The sequence below is a fragment of the Pocillopora damicornis genome, chromosome 8 (genome assembly GCF_964200805.1).
Source record: "Pocillopora damicornis chromosome 8, jaPocDami1.2, whole genome shotgun sequence".
Lineage (NCBI taxonomy): Eukaryota > Metazoa > Cnidaria > Anthozoa > Scleractinia > Pocilloporidae > Pocillopora > Pocillopora damicornis.
In genome coordinates, this window is record NC_142677.1 from 7,459,871 (window position 1) to 7,479,897 (window position 20,027).

The 20,027-nt window shown below is 36.8% G+C and overlaps 3 protein-coding genes and 1 long non-coding RNA gene across 14 annotated transcripts in view; 3 read left to right on the forward strand and 1 right to left on the reverse strand.

The window, feature by feature from the left end:
• Positions 1-57: 57 nt before the first annotated feature.
• Positions 58-7,467, reverse strand: LOC149041217 (uncharacterized). Its single transcript, XR_016179245.1, has 3 exons — positions 7,328-7,467; positions 2,668-2,852; positions 58-2,259 (listed from the first exon to the last, which is right to left on the reverse strand). It is a non-coding gene; the product is annotated as an uncharacterized LOC149041217 (long non-coding RNA).
• Positions 5,987-11,808, forward strand: LOC149041218 (QRFP-like peptide receptor). Of its 5 annotated transcripts, none has more exons than XM_089180631.1 (5): positions 5,987-6,368; positions 9,020-9,155; positions 9,825-10,095; positions 10,371-10,625; positions 10,881-11,808. In XM_089180631.1, exons 2-5 carry the CDS (start codon positions 9,049-9,051, stop codon positions 11,289-11,291), a joined length of 1,044 nt encoding a protein of 347 aa, XP_089036757.1. In that variant the 5' UTR covers positions 5,987-6,368; positions 9,020-9,048; the 3' UTR covers positions 11,292-11,808. The 5 variants fall into 5 exon arrangements, with proteins under 5 accessions (XP_089036757.1, XP_089036755.1, XP_089036756.1 ...); XM_089180629.1 differs by having other exon boundaries at positions 6,029-6,452; XM_089180630.1 differs by having other exon boundaries at positions 6,085-6,456.
• Positions 11,809-11,950: 142 nt separating this feature from the next.
• Positions 11,951-19,853, forward strand: LOC149041219 (QRFP-like peptide receptor). Of its 7 annotated transcripts, none has more exons than XM_089180636.1 (6): positions 11,951-12,421; positions 15,065-15,217; positions 17,494-17,630; positions 17,777-18,047; positions 18,203-18,457; positions 18,779-19,295. In XM_089180636.1, the coding sequence occupies exons 3-6, from the start codon at positions 17,527-17,529 to the stop codon at positions 19,121-19,123; spliced, it is 975 nt and encodes a 324-aa protein (XP_089036762.1). In that variant the 5' UTR covers positions 11,951-12,421; positions 15,065-15,217; positions 17,494-17,526; the 3' UTR covers positions 19,124-19,295. The 7 variants fall into 7 exon arrangements, with proteins under 7 accessions (XP_089036762.1, XP_089036763.1, XP_089036760.1 ...); XM_089180637.1 differs by having other exon boundaries at positions 17,497-17,630; XM_089180634.1 differs by lacking the exon at positions 15,065-15,217 and having other exon boundaries at positions 18,779-19,853.
• The window catches only part of LOC149041220 (pyroglutamylated RF-amide peptide receptor-like), a 7,142-nt gene continuing 6,772 nt past the window's right edge, over positions 19,658-20,027 (forward strand). The window contains exon 1 of the mRNA XM_089180641.1: positions 19,658-19,791. Coding sequence (XP_089036767.1) covers positions 19,685-19,791 — 107 coding nt within the window. The 5' untranslated portion in view covers positions 19,658-19,684. The remainder of the gene's footprint in view (positions 19,792-20,027) is intronic.

Consider the following 20,027-nt stretch of genomic DNA (forward strand, 5'->3'; position numbering starts at 1 on the left):
TCGTGAGCTATCGAGTTAAACACTCGAGGAGAAATTCCATATCCACGCGCGTTTATGTATCAATCTATATTTGTTTCACGCGCTTGAGATGCGGAGCTGAATATCTCGCTCACGCCATTCATACCGCGCCCTTGTTTTACAGTCGAAATGTCCTCGAAATTTCAACATTATCGCTTTCCTTGTTAATTTTTGTGTATTCTTACGACAGTAACTTCCTTTCGATTAATTCTGATACTCTTTTCTCTGCTCATCATCATTTTCATACCAATAACTATTGTTCAAGCTACTACATATGAGAAATGTTGAGCAGTTTTAATCTCTTGACAGTTTACGATCCTTCACCGTGCTCCGAAGGTTTGGAACTCCCTTCCTAATGGTCTCATCTTAACCCTAGCTTTTTAAATCTCAAAAGATTTTATTGAAAACTTCCTAATCGAAAGAGTGCTGTACTAAAATTACCCTTTCCCTTATGCAAATGTTCCTTTCCATCCCCTGTATCGTCTGAGGAACCCAAACTATATAAGCTTTAGCTTCTATTGGGTTTCCTCGCAACATTTCTTGAATCTTTTTCACTTTTTCAATAAGTGACATGTCATGATTTGTAAAGAAATGTTATTTTGTGATACTTCTGTAATTATTGATTGATCACTTTTAAATTGTAATTTATCAAATATGTTTGCTCACCCATAATTGGTCTCAACGTAACTTCACTTGGGATCTCAAATCTTCTTAAGTTGCAAAAATAAACATGTCAACTTTGCCAGCTATTTCAACAACAAACATGGTTGTCGCTAACTTTTTGAACTGCTAACTAGAAAATTTCAATGTTTGTACAACGATTAGTGGTGATAATTTTAGAATTATCCCACCCAATTATGTGGTTAGTTAAGCAAGTGTGCTCCGATAAAGCTGAATTTTCTTTTTTTGCAAAGGAAAACCTATTTTTTATATTAACGGCATTTCCGAACAAGTAATCGTTACATCCGAAGCTTAACTGCTGTCCTTTCTCCGCCGTGCGCCGAAATACATACATTTTAAAGTGACCCAACCTTCCTTTTATTTTACCTAAAGGATATGAAAGAATGAAAAAGAAAGTAATCGCAATTAATGGATGGAAATGGAATATGAATACGACCGAGCCCTCGGAGGATGTACACTCAATGCAACACAAATTCAACCTTAATAGGGATGCTGGACTTATGTACAGCCTTTGCTCTACTAGTAGTAAGAGTCATATTGTTATTTCTCACTCAAGTCCGTTTACATCCAGTATATCTTCTAGGACTGTCACTCTCCTGGATCAGTCCCTATCAAAGATATATTCCTTTTCAAAAGGGTTGATAAATGAGGCTTAAGACAAGATAATTTTTACTGTTAGATTTATCCGCAACTTGCAGTATTTTCATACCTACGGACACTATGAGACGATTCGAAGGAAATTTCGGGGAAGCAGCAACACGGACATAAGACACTGGCCTATAGTCGTCCAGATGTACAATGAGCCAAGATTTATATTCATTTAGTGAAAGGAAGCATGTTTTTAGATTACCATCCACTACAAACCGGCCAAAAGCGAACACCTCTTTACAACCCGCCTCTTTTTTCCAACCGTTAAAGTTGCCAGTCGAAGACGCATTACTTTCCTCGCTACGGCAAGATTCTGGTTGCTGTATTGTATCTGAAAGCGCGGTAATGAAAGAACCAATACAAAAAGTATGTGTATATTGCTTAAGTCAACCTTTGATGAGAAGAAAGTTAAAACAGTGATTAGATCTGTAAATTTGGTTCGCCCTTCAGAGCACTGGAGGCAACTCTTTCTCACAAAAAAATTGACATAGTCTATCAATTTTTGTGTAATTTTTATCAACAAACCTAACTACCTTTTGGTTTTCTGATACGGCGTTCACCGGGATTAACATAGTTGTCCATACCACGTTTTGAAGAAGAAGACGAACCGATGAATGTTTTGTCGCAGTGTGATCCGAGTGAGGCACCACATTTGTTTGGAAGATCACAGGTGTTAGCTATGAAAAAAACAATTACTTCCTATGATGCTGATAGCCGGTGTGAGATCAACTGGTTTTTTGCATTTGATGAGGAAGTTTGAGAGATTCTGCGATCGAGACAAAACAAAAACAAGGAAGGAAGAAATGATATTCAATACCAGCACATATTTATTCACCTCTTCTTATTCGCACGTCACTTATACTGCAAAGGAAGATCTGTTCTCGCTTTTTCTTGGTTTCTTTTCACTGAAAGCTGTTAAATAGATAGAGATCTAATGAGCCTTGACATTGATACCATTACGATCAAGGATTCAGTTAAACTAAGTCTACAAAAGCTATCTAGTGCAGTATTGAAAGTTAATAATATGTATTAAATAAGGTGAGCCAAGAGATTATAAAATATTTATAAACTCTTGTGTGAGCGTGGAAAAATAAATAGACCGATATGTGAATGGATGTAGGGACGTATTGATGGTGGGGCCGATGGAGGAGAAGGATCAATATCAGTATCTGGGCAACTGCCCACCTCCCCCTTCCTTTAACCCAACAACAGTCAATTGATAGCAATTTAGGGTTAATGTTGGGTTAGATGAAAAACAGATACCGAAAAAGAGAGACAAGGCTGATATGGGTAGTGCAAGATAGATCAGTGGGAACTTACCCTCATTCACGAAGACCAGAACATCACACAATTCTAGCGTTGCTGCTTCTTTGTATTCGAGTGAAATTTAAATACATTTTCCCAGCATTGGCTCAGCACAGTCATATCGTCGCAAATAAGTGTTCTTGACTTCAAGACCTGGCGACACAGTGGGTTAGATTCAAAAGCCAGTCTTTCCTAATCACCTTTAATTAAGTTTGAGTTGTGTTGGATTAATTTAAGCACATTTTTTTGGCGAATTTTCAAAAAGGTTCGAACATTGAAGCAACAAGGTAATGGAACTTTTTTGTGACATACCGTTTCCCCAATATATCACCCTTGCGAAACTTCAATGTAACGACATACCGTAGAGCGCGGCACATCGATCATCACCATCTGGCGCTCTATCGGAATATTCCAGTTAAGCATATTAAAAGAGCGGACAGCGTTGAAGGCGCGCCTTCATTGGCTACTCAAACTCCGAATGTCCTTTGCACCTCCGAGCAACTCATGCGGGATCTGCGTCCGGGTGTATTTTAATCGTTGTAGAAATAAAACGTTTAAAATCATCTTTTAGTGCTGTACTATATTACTATTTTAGTTTATACTAAAACAGCTATTCACCTCAGTGTCAAGGCTAGTGGGGGATATTAAACTCGCCGCTCGCACCTCGGTAAATATTCGCTACTAACGACCTCCACTTCGGTAAATAGTAGTAAATTATCGTAGAGCGAGCAATGCGTTGCAGCGATATATCGCCGCAGTGACTTTATGTTTGTTTTATAATATGGACGGGTGTGTTTTACCGGGAAATAAAACACTCCTAGAATCAATACAACCGGTACATCCGGTTGTATACCGATACATGATACAAGTGGTCCACTGCAAGGACGTCACATTTTCTGCCTTTTCTAACTCTGCTGATTGAACTTGGTTTTTTCGTTTTTTGGAATAATGACCGCCGCAAGATTTGTTCTGGACGTGTCAACTGTTTTGTTAGGAGAGGAAACTGAAACGGCTTGCTTTTCACATGGTGGTTCTACAGGAAGTTCTTTTCAAATCCACCAGATCGGAAAGGCAAATTTATGTTAGTGCTTCATAGCCTCAAGGTTTTGTAGTGAAAGAGACTAAAAATGATATCTGATGATTCAAGTCAGAGTCAGAAATAGAATTTTTATTAAGTTTATTTAAAAGCAGCTCACATGTATTTTGGTCTAATCGAAGGTATTATAAGCAAAACCTCTTTATAATTTGTTATTTTGTTTGTATTAATACCCAGTATTTGTATTAAAAGCCAGGCTTCAATCTCTGTCTTGTATATTCATTGCCATGTTATAGAACAAAATTACAACTTAGCCTGTAGATTTGAATATTATTTTTTCGTGGCGAGAACAATATCTCTTGGTTCGCAGCACTCACTCGTGAGATTTCGTTCTTGCCACTCGAACATAAAATTCATATCTTCTCGCCACTTCCTAACTTTGGTGAAAAGGTTATAGTGATCTCCTTGCCGGAGCAAAAGAAGCATAAAATAATCATTTTAAAGTTTGCACAATCACTCGGAAATTTTCCAAAACATAAAATATGGAAGTTATCGAAGCCCACAGATGGGTCGGAATTTTTTATCACATGACTAGTTTATAAAAAGAAATTCTTTAATTGTTAGCTTGAGCCTTACTTATTCTTATATCAACGTTTGGTAGTCTTCTTCCAGGTCTAATTGTAACAAATACTACCCACGCTCGTATTTCTTAATCAACTCTCCCCATCTGTTTCACCAGATGACGGGTTCGAGAGCAGCTATAAGGATTTTGGTCTACGGCACAACTGGCCAGATAGTGAATTTGAGCGCTGCTTTGAGATGTAGGTCGTTTGCCAGCAATATTAATCCACTTTCCACTAACTAACAGCACAACCTTTTGACTACCTCACGCCTTTTGAAATCCTTAGGAAATCTTTTGAAAATCGTTCACGAAAAGATATCTGTCAATGATATACTCTAAACCCTTCATAGTAGCAGATTTTTCGTTGATGAAGCAGAAAATTTGTAAATATTGGTTGATTCTATTTACGCTTTAAAAATTTCAAGAATAGATAATTTATTCCTTATATTTTTATATTTTCTTCATAACATCGTAGCCTAAGTGGCCGTATAACTGAAAGGTCGTAATTCATATACAGTGGGGAATTCGTAGAAAAAAAAACATAAACTCACTTTAAAGTGATGAAACATCCATAACCCTAAATGATATGAAGACTTGAACATCATAATTTAAACGTGAAAACACTATACTGTGTGACAGTCACATACAGAACAATACCATATCTCCATAATTTTTGGTCGTCACCATTTTATCGTAGAAAAAAAAACCAGAAACTCACTTAAAAGTGATAAAATATCCATAACCCTAGATGATACGAAGACTTGAACATCATAATTTAACGTGAAAACACGATACTATGTGACAGTCACATACAGCACAATACCATATCTCCATAATTTTTGGTCGTCACCATTTTACCGTTTAGCACTACAAAATATTGCAGCAAGTCAAGGAACAAAATCCCAACAACGGTATTTCTGCTCATTACAATAAAATCCTGACCCAGAAATTAACTTTCTACCTAAGTTTTCACCTGGCGACTGCTCAACGCTTATTCCACTGAAGGCCAGTCCTATAGAATTGTAATAATTTAATGACGCCAACAAGTAATGAACTGAGCATTATCAATTAACTACGCGCGCTTTCTATCAAATTAAAATAATAGGAGAGTGATGCATTTGACTCGATTATTTCCACTTTTATAATATACATGAAATTACGAGCTTCTGATTGGCTGAAAACGGGTGCATTTGTCGTGTAACACGAGTGCAAATTACAGATAACACGTACTGCCAAGATTCCATCCGTCTTGACTTTTCATGTAAATTATGAACAAGTAACAACACGATTCTAGTGCAACTCGATATAAGTAAGCACAAATAGCACTCGCCCTGGAGGCTTGTACAATTTTGTTGTCTTCGAAAATTTAAATTGCGCTTATCAACAACAAATTGCACACGAAATCATGCTCTTAACAGGACAAGTCAATAGGCAGGCCTAGAACCGAGGAAACCACAAGCCGGACGTTACCTAAGCAAATTCATCCCACAATTACAGGGCGACTCAACTTTTTTTTATTAAAAATTAACCCATGTGGACACAACGTGTCACTTCAATCGTATCTGCGAATTGATGAAAACCACATGAACTGATATCCCTGTGGGTTAACTGCTCAACCTATCTGACCCTCGTGCCTCGCACGGAAAGTTTCGCTTTCCGGTCATTGTCACTGCATGTCGTGTTTTTAAACTGAAACAACAAGACTGATGCGCCGTGCAACTGTTGTGGAGTGAAATGTATTGGAATAAGACTCTTATGCTCCTTGTGTTGGAACCTCTCATTCACCAGTTACCTTTCTTGGGGTTGAAGTGTATTCCATATTATTTTGTCGCTATGGAAACTTCTAATAAGCTTTAGAGACTTTCCTAGTCGGACCTTAATCTTTATCATAGAGTTTCCAGTTTGTCTCAGATTGTAATCTCACGCACCAAACAGGACACGTCAATAAACAGGCCTGGAACCGAGGAAATTACAAACCGGACGTTACTCATAGTCTATGTCATTCAGAGGTGGGCGAGACGTAGATCGTTTGATATCCGCCATTCGAAGAAGAACACGGTATTATTTTAACTGTTTTTCGCCAGCTTTGGTTGTAATACTTCTAGCACCGGTTTCTACAGCTCTCAAGCCAGTCTTCTTAAAGTAGGTAGCGAATGAGTTAAATGTTTGTCTCTTTTTGAAGTTGATAACTCACAGCTAATTTGACAATCAGCGAGATGACTTGTTATGTTAGGAATTGAAACATATTTATGTGTTGTTTATCGCATTCTCACGTCCAATCGTTCTGATTACACGCTTCCCTATTTAATTTATCTCTGTTACACATTGAAAGGAAAATTATTTTACAAATAAGTTCGTAACGACAAACACAGTTTCCCGATGGTAAACAGAAATATCATTATACCGACAAAGTTGCTTTGTTACGACGGTTGGAATGCGCCATGTTTTCCTTCTAAGGCTTGGAGAATTACTCAAGTATTTTAAATACTTTCCGTTTCCAAATGATGAGTGTTTAAATGAAGATTTATGACAAACAACTACAGTCTGACATAATTCAAGACGATAATTCATAAAAATTCAATTAATTTTTTATTCCTCGGTCAACTGGGAAGCTCTTTATTAGCAATAATAATAGATCCAGTTTCCCAAATTTCAGATATTTTAAATTAATCGCGTTTAAAAGGTTCGGTTTGACAAATATCACACGACCAAAAATTAACAGTATTTTCCAAAGTATAGATTGCGCCCTCTTGTACTCTTTCGTAATGGCCTCACGGAATAATAATTGATCATTAGACAACAGAGATTAAATACAAGAATACTTCTGAACAAATCTATACTCAAGACAGAAACAGTATGAACTTGTTTTCTCTAGTCGAACGAAAGAAAAAAAACCTTTCGTGCGGCAGTTCAAACACTGGCTTCACTAAACATTTTGCCTGTGGCACGTGGCCGTCTGTAGACATCATGTGAGGTAAAATACTTTGATACATTTGTCACAAGTAAGTCACACCAACCTAGAATTAAGAGCTTGTTCGATGTAATCGTCTTAGTCAAACTTGAAGTGGTTTTCATCATCAGGGCAAATGTCAAACTCTCCTCGTCACTCGTAAATCTGAGTAAAATTTTTAGCTGTTTGCCAGCCGCTTGCCTTGAAAAAATATATATCTAAAACTTCCTCTGGGAAATTGATTTTTCTTCTTCTCTTCCCTAACCATTCTTTAAATTACGTTATGGAATAAGTGTGTCGTTAAATTTGCATGGATAAAAATCAACATTGCGTGAAGTATTGCTTGTATTGACCCTGGGAAGTGGACAGTTCAAAATACTGTTGTAAATGGCACAAGTGCTGTTGAGGGTCACACATACTAGTTTCTATCACTGAATTTATTTCGTTGTCTATTGTTAAATATCCAAATGGAAAGGAGGCAGTTTTTAAAACTATCGTGCTTTTCTAATGAGATTAAGAATTGATCGTCTCGCGTGAGGCGATTTGGTATATAGACTAAGTCCCTCTTGACCTGTCAATGTTTGCTTTGTCATTCAATGGGGACACTCACAAGGTTATTAATAATCAGAACGAAAACTTCTTTTTCTAGTTAGTGACCAAGAACGGAAAAAGTTGAGATACATATCAGGTGCGACAGGCATATATATATATATATATATCCAATTGCAATACAAATGAATCCTCTGAAGCCAAAATTCTCTTGTTATTATTGGATACAACTGAGCTCCAATAAGACCAAAAAGCCAACTGTTTGACCTTTCGAAATAGAAACATCACGCGATCTGTTTTTTTTTTTAAGTTTTCCTTCTTGAAGCCGGCCGGAAAATAAACTCTCGATTGACTAATTGCCGAAGAGGTAATAATTGAAAATGGGTGCATCCAACATCAAAAATTTCCACAGGAAATAGCAGTTATAATTCGAACACACAGTTCATCAAAACAACTTTTAAAATACAATATCATTTTTCAGGGAGAGAAAGAAAAAAACTAAACATGAAATACACCAAGAGCAAAATGAAAAGTGAAATCTTGTCAGTATTTTGTGGAGCCCTAGCAATGTTGAAATAACTAAATTTTTAAAGCACTAGGATAAGAAATAGTATCATCGGTAAGGAAGATATTGTATCTATCTATTCAATATGAAACTGAAATCCTAAAAATTTCTATTTTCGGTTTATTGATAAGTTCAGAGAGTGCCCTTTTCTTATTCTTTTAAAATTTGTTTTGCCTAGGAACAAAGATAGTAGTACAACAAATAAGGGTGTCCTGACTCGACTTTGAAATATCGAATACAGTTTAAAAGGATGCTTTTCAAAGTTTTTCAGCCCTTAACAAAATTTATCATAATCACATCACTGTTCGATATTGACCTTTGTGTCTCATCCAAGTTAAATTTTAGATGCACTTACAACATGCGTAATTGTCTTTTCGCAGATGGCCATCTTGTAGTCTCTTCGAAACGTCAAAATGAATTTAACCTTAGAAGAGTCACTCTTAAGTTATTTTTTAACAATTGAAGATCGATAAAAAAGGAAAGTGGTTTTGTTGGTTTGCAGATTTTGGGGGTCGGTTGCAATTTTTGGCCTTCATTCCAGACCTTGAATGATCAGTTGCATCAGGAATTCCAAGAAAGATTCGTATAGGGTTGTTATGTTTAAGTAGAGATTTATAGACTTACCAACTCCTTCTCCCTCAAAAGGTGTTCACTAGCCTGTGTGACTTTCTATCATGCCTGTTCACATTGCCGTGACAACGATATTAACCCTCCTCATCGTTGTGGACATCATCGGTAACTCTCTTGTTTGTATCATCATAACAAGGAATTCTGAAATGAGGTATGTCCAGCTTTTATTAGCAACTTCAGACAATTTATAATAAAAAGTCAACAAGCCTTTGGTCATAAGCTAATTTATAACCAAAATTACAATGAAGACAGACTCGCTTTCCATTTTGTGAAGTTTGTTCTAGCATTTCTCTTGATTTCATAAACATCCCTGGGAATTGTTTTATTGGCTAGTACTACAGCAGATAAAAGAATACAACAGATCTTGCTACGGATAAAACCTAAGCTTGGCGATGCTCGAAAATCTGATATTCACCGCGTCTCAAGTCTATTTACTGGCTTGATTTCGCCATAAAAACCGGATAAGAGCCGGAATCGGAGAAGATGGCATAAGCTGAGGTCCTAAAAACCCCTGCTGATTGTTCCTTTTTTTCTATGCCACACATTGTAGTGCCTACTGAGAAAAACAATGAGTGAAGTTTGGTACTTTAATGCGGGGAAATTTCTCATTATCGGATAATTTATTCTATGAATGAATTCTTTGGTGAAAAAAATTGACTGTACTACACGGATTAGCAAATATAGCTAACTTCATTCCGTCTTTCCAGGTCCAATCTGTTCGTGCGCCTATGAAAACCAAACAAACAAACAAACTGAAACGCGTTTTACCCGAAAAATTCAGCATGAAAGGAGATGTACTAATAACAAATATATTCCACAGGACTCCCATGAATTACCTCCTTGCAAACCTCGCGATTTCAGACATCATGTTCGCCAGTTTTCAAGCTCCAAATCATATCCTGAAAAGAGCCTTTACCCACCCGAAAGGAACTGTTGGCTCAACGTTATGTAAAGTGCTCACTAACGGAAATGTGGCATGGATAGGAGCGGCGGCTTCGGCTGTAACTCTGGTTGCTATAGCAGTTGAACGTTACTTTGCAGTGGCGTGTCCCATTGGTACCCAAAGAAAACTTACCAAACAGAAAGTGAAGGTTAGTTAAGAATTCAGACTAGAAATCGTCTGTCTGGGTGTCACTGAAAAACATTCAGAAGTTAGTTAATGTTGTTCCAAACGGAATCGTTTAATACCCCACAGAAAGCTTGTTCAGGAATTGCTGACATAGCTGTAAGTCCCTGCTTTCAATGCCATTTCCATGCCTTTTCTCCTATTTCACTTGAATTTGATCAGACAAATAATTTCATTTAATAATTATAGAGTAGGGTTAAAACATGAATTTCTGACAGAAGTAGCGTTCTCTCAATTCAGGTAATCATTTTTGGATGTTGGATCTTTGCGGTGACTTTAAACTCGCCATTGATTTCGGTGACGATATTCGACGAAACAACCGGCGACTGCAAGTGGGATTGGCCTGAGCAGTGGATGGGTGCAGCAAATGAGACCACGTGGCTTGTACTGTTGGCCTGTATTCCTTTAACAATAATGACAGGGTTATACTCAAGGGTTGTGTATAAATTGTGGTTTCAGCGAAACGAGGAAAACAGATCAGCGTGTCGACAAAAGGTAAATAGTGAAAGGGAGGAGGGGAAAACGTCCCAAAATTTTATTTTATTTTGCTATCTTTCTTCATAAAGTTTGAAGCCATCCAGTAACCTGTAATGAGCTGCGAACAATTATGGAAAATGGAGTTGCTGTTAGCGCGAAGTCAGTTACAGTAGCTCAGTGAAATCGTAAACATTATAAGCCTTAAGAATCTCTTTCAAAAACGTGGAGAGGCATTGTTTCTCCAGCTCTTAAATCCCCATTTTTGACTTTCAGGGAGTACTGAAGGTGAGGAAACGAGCCACCTTGAGTGTGATCACAGTCAGTGCCATCTTTGGAATCTGTTGGATCACTGGCTTATTGATTTACGTTTTGAGTTACTACGACATCTTCATGTTTGGCTCGGCTTCTTCGTACGTCATTGCTGACACCTTGTTTATGTTCAATTCTGCTGTCAACCCGTTTGTTTACTCGCTGCTCAATCAACGTTTCAGACAGAAGCTGAAGGGAATGATGTGTTGCTTATCCTTTCCTGCCAACGAGGATCTCACCCTAAGCGAACCTGGTGAAGCTGCACTTCCTAAAAACTCACCACACGCGACTAATTCTTCAGGAGCATACACAAGTTCAACACTATCGATAACCAAATCCGAAAAACGGTTCAGCAGTAATTTGACTCAACTGTGAGAATAAATTAAAGAGCGAAAATTTTCTAGGACTCGAACAATTTTCTTGGAGTTTTTACATATATTTAGATATGGGAAAAGAAAATCCAGTAAAAGAAAAAACATTTTATCTACCACTTGCTTACACTCCAGCGAGTTTAGGATCGAAAGGAATGGTTACCTCAATGCTGTATAGATAAAAAAAAAAAAAAACCACCGCTGTTGTTAACGCGGAAAATTTTATTTTTTTTTAGTATTCTCAGTTAGCTTGCTAGGGGTTTATTTTAGTCAGTAAGGAAGTAGTCTATGGACACCTGACTAACTGATTAAGGATTTGACTTAACTAAAAAACTTGCAATATATATGAGAAATTGGACGCCCGAATGTCCATCAATACAAAAAGCATTTTAGCGTCCACTAGTTTAAACGCTTAATTCACTAAATGGACAGAATCGGCCATTATAGTACCATGTAAATAAAACATACTGTCGTTGTAATCCAGTTTGTGTAAAATAACGATTAAACTGAAAATTACAATATTTCTTAGATTACCTCAGTTCTTGAGTTTTAGCAAGTGGGTGCCCTTGTAGCACTCGAGTGAAGCAATAATTGAATTAATTTAATTATAATTCGTTGTGTGCGTGCCATTTCGAACGCCTACTCTTTATATCCATCTTTAAAAGACAAAGATTTATTTCAAGAAAACAATAAAACATGGCAAAATTTCAAAATTAATCACACATTCAATTTCATTGAGAAATTGTCAATCAATTTAAAAAACCCAAACTAAAGAATAAATTAAAGAAAAAAATTGCAGGAGACTAGGTCACATCGCATTATTTTCAGCTGTCGACGATTCTGTCAATTCATTATAAATTTCACTCCTACAATCTCTTTCTACAAAGGCAGAAACGCAACTGATGCAGCGTAAATGTAATGAGGTTTCGCCAATAACATTGGTGTCAGTTGCATGTAAATTTAAACTATCGTCGCTATGCTAATCCGTTAGGTTTTCATTCATTTCATGGTGTAGCAAATTTTTTTCCCTCAGATATTGCAAAATTACCAATTTATCTTGTTACGAACTACGCCTAATTTCATCAGATTTCATTTTCCATCGCCGAAGACCGCCTGTTGGATGAGAAAAGTCAGGTTAGTGAGTTTTTTGTGCGTCAAGTAAAAAACATTTGCGTCCATATATTTTGTCGGTAGTTTTATAGCGCATTTCTCAGAGAAATTGCTCATTACCGTTTTTGTTCTGTTCTTGTTTGTCATGTTTGCGAACTAAAACTTATAGCCTGTGGTATATTTGACTCTACACTCGAGTGTCAAAAACGGTGCTTTTTCGTGCTAAATCGTTTTATCTAAATTCAGTTCCTCAAAAACTGAAAAGACTCGCTTTACATTATCTTATGATAGTTATCAGTCGACCTCCACAACAAAATAACCTGCTAGTGTTTTTTCTTTGCTGGGCTCTCTCTGCCAATCAAATTAGTAGCACTATTGTAAAAAAAGAAATTTCTATCACACTTTCAAAATAAAAATCTCACGATGGCGTATGCTGATGGCGAAAAAATGATTCACCCTTAGTCATCATTTGCACGTCATTTGTTCAAACACTGCGACAGAAACTTCAGACATGAAAGCCATTTTTAAATTGAAATCCCTTGATTCATTATAGCGATTGACTGGATTAGAAGCTATGAATTGTTTTTATGTGTACCATTTCAAATCTCACACAGAAAATAGGAGACCTAGTGAAAAAAGTGAAAATCATAATTGATATTCGTTTAAGATAAATTCTTAGTAAATCCCATCTACTTTCCGGTACAACTCATATGCATCTTTATCCATTAGAATGACAGGTTCCTTGCTTTCGTATTCATTATCACCAAGCTTATAAGAAAGTAGGTTGACAAGATCTCAGCGACAGGTGCATAATTGTAGACCTATGACTAAGGCGCTAATGATAAGTATATTTACTTGGAGAACGACATGCTCTTAAGTTCTTAAAGGGATCCTCATCCTGGCTGAATGAAAAAAATATTTGATAAACAGCAAAAGTTAGAACAAAACACTAGTATCACCCTGATCATAATCTTGAAATGAGCATCGGAGGCTATAAAAGAGGGATATACCGTGAAATCACTTTGGATTTCTTTCTTCCATGATACAAAGGAACTGTAAATGAAGACAGTTTCCTTATTGATTGTCTTGTAAGGCTATCGGTTTTAACGCATTCAATGGCTGCATATCTGTGTTATTTACAAGGAAACGTTTTTTCAAAACATATATTAATTATCATCTTATTTGCCTCTTGGTGAAATTGTTATCAGATTTACTCATTATAAAATAATTTTCAAATTAAAGTAGAATAAAACCTTTAGGGGCTCAACTAGGCTCTCTGAGGCGATCTCAGAATTAAAACCTTCGCTTTCGCTCCCTAAAGCATATTATCTGTGGAGTCTAAACAGATTGGCAGCGGACATCCGCCAAGTGTTTGTTTATCATTTATGTTATTTTCATGATAACCAAAGCGAGCTTAGTTATTTTATTTTTTAATTCGGAACTTAAAACAAAGTGACGTTGAGAGATCCAATATTCACACTGCGAGCTGAAACATCCGTTTGCATCCATAACAATGAATCGTTCTTTCAGGAATGCTTAATTGCTGGCTCGTAGGATAATGGCTATAATACAAAAGTGAATATTACAACATGGAAAAAAACAAGCGACCATAATTATTATTCAGGTGCAACCAACATTATTCGCCAAGTTTTCAAAGTAATCTAAATTAAAAGGTGAGCTCCAATAATTTAAAAGGAAAAAAAAAAGAAATTGTTAAGAGTGAACGCTAGAAACCGAAGTGCAGGTACTTCATCGTTAAGCGATCAAGCCATCGCTTCTTTTAACTCTCTATAAGGTTAACCAGGATAAATGTTTGTGTTTTGTAGATCGGATAGCTTCTTTAGGTTTTTTTCTTTTTTAATTAAATGTGCTACCTCAAATATTAGGACAAAAATTGTTTTATCAAATTGTGAACCTTTTGGCCACTCTCGAGTTATCGCCTGATTAACTAGCACGTTGATATCAGTTAATGCAGAGCAAACAAACGAATTGCAGTCAAGACAACTAATTCAGGTAAGTTCAGCCTTATAGGTGTTGAAAAAAGGATCTGTTCAAATAACATAGATCGCTGGAGTAATTTTGTTTGAAATTGATTCTCTGGTCTTTTTTGTAGCAAACTTCGGTCTAATTTACATTTCGCAACCCGTCAACCAAGTCACAACAATGAAAGTTTTCGATTGTTTTTTAATACTGTTGTGTCAGACGGACGAGATTGTAAAACGCACCGATACATAACAAAGTTTATTATTATTCTTGTGATTTGGTGCCGGCATCGATACTTGAAGGCAAACAGTATAAATTAAGCTGATTTTTGATATGATAATTAGTTCGCATTATTTTCTTTACTTAATTCCCGGATACACTTCTTCTGAAGACATCATCAGAAATTGGCGTCAATCACTTCTACCTGTAAGTATCGCTTAAAATAGATAAGGGAAACGATCGAGTGAACGTGGTTCTGGCTAGTCTTTTGAGAAGGCCGTCGGACACTCTTTTCATTCTGATCGATGATTGTTTAAATGCAAAGAAGCGAAAATAAGGACTTGTACATCCTCATCATTGCAGAGTAGACTGCACAAGTTTCAATTTACGATAGCGATTAAGCGTTATCTGTCATCACAGAAATATAGAAATAATTCTCTACAAAACATCTTTTTTGATTTTCAGACCTACAAGGCCAAGGGTTACTAACCCCTCTTCACACCTGCCGTTCTTAGAAACTTTTTAACCGACAAGTTTTCTGAGAAAGGCATCCCAGGCGTTCGTCCTTTTTGACGAAATTAGAACAAGAAGTGTCCAAAAAGCATCCGAATTTTCACGGTTTGTATTACACCACATTGCAATGATTTTTTTGGCAAATTCGATTCTCTTTAAAAATTCACGATGGCGTTTATTTCAGATGATGTCAGATTTTAGCAGCATTCAGAATTTACCTATTTCAACAAGCAGAAACTGTCAAAGACTACTCATTTTTATAAAAATGTTGTCAACAAGTTGAAAAAAGCGAAGGCCCAAGGATATGATAATTACCATTTCCCTCCGTGCACAGGTGGAATGCGCCTTAATTGTTCGGTAACGACACTATGCAGTCTGCCTGAAACAGCGATTTCCCACGACGATTTTCCCATGTCTTAATATTCAATGGTAAACGGTTTTGAAAAAGAATAATAGCATATTCCACAATGGTGATCTGAACATCAGAATCACTGATTCTTTTTTGTATCATTATTAATTTTAATCTTTGGCAACGTCTGAGAGTACAAAAATGCTATCATTTCATGTCCTATCCTGATAGTTGGTCTTGAATACTATCGACAGAAGACTTATACCTTACACGAAATTACTTACCAAATGAAGAAAATTAAAGAGGGAAAAGATTTCCAATCGAAACTAAAATAAGTAAATGTAGGGCGCCAGGTCAGGACAGTCAGGGAGACCTATTATCATTATTCTTTGACAACGTCTGAGAGTAAAAAAAAAGCTATCATTTCATATCCTATCCTGGTAGTTGGTTTTGAATACTATCAAGAGAAGACTTAAATTTTACATGAAATTAGTTAATAAATGAAGGAAATAAAGGAGTGACAAGAATTTCAAACAAATCTAAAGTTTGCTAATGTATGGCGCCGGCTAAGGAGTCTAACCCTTTACCAAGGGCTGGACTATCCGTCGGGAAACCTAATCGGCTATCACTTGACAATATAACTCGGTTACTTCCAGGCTGTTTTTTTTTTTTCTTCATTTGAACAACCTGCATTTTGTAAATCATTTGAAATTAATGAGGGTGCTTCCAATTTGCATGAAAATGACTTTTAAAACAAATTGTGCCTATAGGGTGTCAAAGTGAAATTGAGAGTGATGTTTCAATTAGCTGCTACCGTTTTTGATCAGTGCTTCTATGAAGCTTGATGCTGAATTTATCACTTGATTAAAGCTGTTCGGCCTCAGGAAAACAATTACAACGCATGAAAGGTGTAACTGTCGACCACAAACAAACAGTTCAGGTCGGTGAATCTTCACTATTTGATTTGAGACTTTTCCAATTTAAATCGTTTTCGAAGTTGCACGACATGATATTCTGATAAAACTTGATCATTCCCTAAAACACTGGCACAAGCATTACTTACAAACTTCCTTTCTTTTTGCAATACACAAATGGAGTTTTCTCTAGTATAAAGTATTTCTGGGTCTGCTCCCAACAAAATATAAATGTCGACGTAAATTTTCAATAAATTTGGAGATCTCCTATCGTTGGATAAAACTCACAGGGTAAAAATAAAAGTTGATAAGCATTGCAAGAGAACAAGACGGTACCACAGCCTTGAGTCACCGTGCTGCAGCAAAGATAAGATATTTACATTAAAACAAACGAAATCGTGTAAGGAGAAATTTGTGTAAAACTAATTTAACAAATATATGTTAATGCATATCACAGGCAGGGAGCAGAAATGTTTTTCAAGCTAAAATATTCACTGTTCTTGGTTATTCTTTGGCGAATATGCTGTTTATACAATATCTTTCGCACAAATTACGAAAGCATGTGTTTTCAAGTCATCATCTCAGCTGTTGTGCCCAGTTGTTGAACCAAGTCGGTGATCCTCTTCTAAAAGCTGTTAATTACTTCTGCCCATAGAAAAAGATGTTATAAGTAGGTAAAATTTTGCTTAAAATCTCGTTTAGAGTAGAAACAAAATCAAATCTAGTGTAGAATCATGCGAATGTAAATGAAAAGGCCACTGATATTCGATTTTGAAAATTGGTTTGAAAAAGCTGTCATATAATTCGGAATTCGCCAAGGAACCAGGACTGTGTTGAATCTCAAAACTACTCAAGTTTACTTGAGCAAAGTCATTCATTTTTCAGTGTTATAAAGTTCTGAATAGTCGTCAGCCAAAGAAGTGGTCTTCGAGAGAATCGTAAGAACCATTGATGAGCAAAGTTGAATGTGTGTCGCCAGGGGCACGTACACGTCGTCACCAAACCTCTTTTTAACACTGTCGACTAAGCTACATTACAGACACTGTCACGTAATTTTTATGCATTTTCTTGGTATGAAAACTTTTTAAAGTTGGGTTTGTGATTACTTACTTCTCCAGCAGGTCATGTTACAGATTTGACAGCCTCTCAAAATGTCTGACGTTGCCGTGACAATCATTCTCACCTTACTCATCATCGCGGACATCACTGGTAACTGTCTGGTTTGTTTTGTCATAAAGACAAACCAAGATATGAGGTGCGTTGAGCCTGTTCGAAAATAGTTTAAAAACCCTGCAGTTATCATGCTATCTTTTTAATTCGTTTGTTTGTTTTGTTGCTGTTTTCTTTTTTCTTTACCATCCACGACCTTTCCCATTATTTGTTATCACATTTATCCCACAGAACTCCCATCAATTACCTGCTTGTAAACCTGGCCATATCAGACATTACGTTCGCAGTATTTGTGGCACCAAACCATATTTTGAAAAAACTCTTCATCCATCCAGACGGAGCAATTGGTTCAAATATCTGCAAATTTCTAACGAGTGGAAACATGGCCTGGGTGGGTGCAGCTTCATCGTCTGTGACCTTGGTTGTAATAGCAGTTGAACGTTATTACACTGTAATGTGTCCTATAGGTAACACAAGAAAACTAAACAAGCGTACAGTAAAGGTAAGGAAGCATGAAACTGCAGTTTATTATCTCCTTCATTCTCCTTAAAGTCGTTGAATTACTTGCTTCAAGAAATATTTCAGCTAAAAACCCTCAGTTTACAATACTAAACTGTGTCATCACAGTTTTTTTTCGTTGCTTATCACGCATTTCAGATAATCATTTGTGGATGTTGGATCTTTGCACTGGCTTTAAATTCGCCAATGATCTCAGTGACGACATTCGATGACGAAAGTAGCGATTGCAAGTGGGATTGGCCTGAACAGTGGATGGGTGCGGCAAATGAGACCACGTGGCTTGTACTGTTGGCCTGTATTCCTTTAGCGATAATGACAGGATTATACTCAAGAGTTGTGTACAGTTTATGGTTTAAACGAAATGATGACCAGGAACTCGCCTATCGTCAGAAGGTAAGAACCAGACCAACATGACCATTCAGGGAATTGCAAGAGATCAGCTAGTACACTCCATTTGGGATACTGTACGGAAGATCACCGAGAGTCGTGGTAAAAAAAATGAAAATATGCACTTCAACGAAAATTGATCTAAATCTGGCAGGAGTTCGAGTTCCTATGCGATTAAGCATTTGAGAGAAATAATGCCTTTCACGTTCAGCGTCAACATTAACTCTGCACACTCTATCACGTTGAAATTTCTAAATAATTCAGGTAAGAAACTTTTGTAGGAAGATCGACCACTGGATTTGTAATTTGTTTTCTTCTAATTTCTAGGGGGTCCTTAAGGTTAGGAAACGAGTCACTTTGAGTGTGATCACTGTCAGTGCCATATTTGGAATCTGTTGGTTTACTGGCCTTCTTATTTACGTCCTGAGCTACTACGACATCTACATGTTTGGGGACGCTTCTTACGCCATTTCAGACACTCTGTTCATGTTTAATTCAACAGTAAATCCTCTTGTTTATTCTCTGCTGAATGAGCGTTTCAAGAGGAAGATCAAGACCATGTTTTGCAGTAAATGTACATCCAGGGTTCATACCTCGAGTGAAAGTGCAAGTATAGAACTACCTAACAACCCGTCCCGTACCAACAACACTGCCGCTGGATATATCGATTAAACGTTTTAATGACGTGTACGCATAAAGAAATATATTAAGGCGCATGCTCGGCAATTATCATGAACGGAAAGTGCTAAGGTTATCACAAAATTATGGTTCCCTTGATCTAGACTTAACCGAATTTTGGAACAGAACATTTTCACTATCTTTATTGCATTTTTATAGTAGATTTATACCTACTCTACCCATTCAGAACGTTATGTACTTGCAAGAGAAAATAAGAGGTTTCAAGTAAATTTCACTTGATACTTGATAAATACATTGACGCAGATGGCCATCTTGTAGTCTCTTCGAAACGTTAAAAATGTTGAATTTAACCTTAGAAGAGTCAGTTATTTTTTAACAATTGAAGATCGATAAAAAAAGAAAGTGGTTTTGTTGGTTTGCAGATTTTGGGGGTCGGTTGCAATTTTTGTCCTTCATTCCAGACCTTGAATGATCAGTTGCATCGGGAATTCCAAGAGAGATTCGTGTAGGGTTGTTTTGTGTAAGTAGAGATTCATAGACTTACCAACTCCTTCTCCCTCAAAAGAAGTTCACTAGCCTGTGTGACTTTCTATCATGTCTGTTCACTTTACCGTGAAAACGATATTAACCCTCCTCATCATTGTGGACATCATCGGTAACTCTCTTGTTTGTATCATCATAACAGGGAATTCTGAAATGAGGTATGTCCAGCTTTTATTAGCAACTTCAGACAATTTGTAATAAAAAGTCAACAAGCATTTGGTCATAAGCTAATTTATAACCAAAATTACATTGAAGACAGACTCGCTCTCCATTTTGTGAAGTTTGTTCTAGTATTTCTCTTGATTTCATAAACATCCCTGGGAATTTTTTTATTGGCTAGTACTACAGCAGGTAAAAGAATACAACAGATCTTGCTACGGATAAAACCTAAGCT

Bases quoted from the DNA above. Each gene is read 5' to 3' on its own strand.
- LOC149041218 (XM_089180631.1), top strand. From the start codon at position 9,049: ATGCCTGTTCACATTGCCGTGACAACGATATTAACCCTCCTCATCGTT. The intron at 9,156-9,824 runs GTATGTCCAGCT...TATATTCCACAG, and splicing joins ACAAGGAATTCTGAAATGAG to GACTCCCATGAATTACCTCC. The intron at 10,626-10,880 runs GTAAATAGTGAA...TTTGACTTTCAG, and splicing joins GATCAGCGTGTCGACAAAAG to GGAGTACTGAAGGTGAGGAA.
- LOC149041219 (XM_089180634.1), top strand. From the start codon at position 17,527: ATGTCTGACGTTGCCGTGACAATCATTCTCACCTTACTCATCATCGCG. The intron at 18,048-18,202 runs GTAAGGAAGCAT...CACGCATTTCAG, and splicing joins TAAACAAGCGTACAGTAAAG to ATAATCATTTGTGGATGTTG. The intron at 18,458-18,778 runs GTAAGAACCAGA...TCTAATTTCTAG, and splicing joins AACTCGCCTATCGTCAGAAG to GGGGTCCTTAAGGTTAGGAA.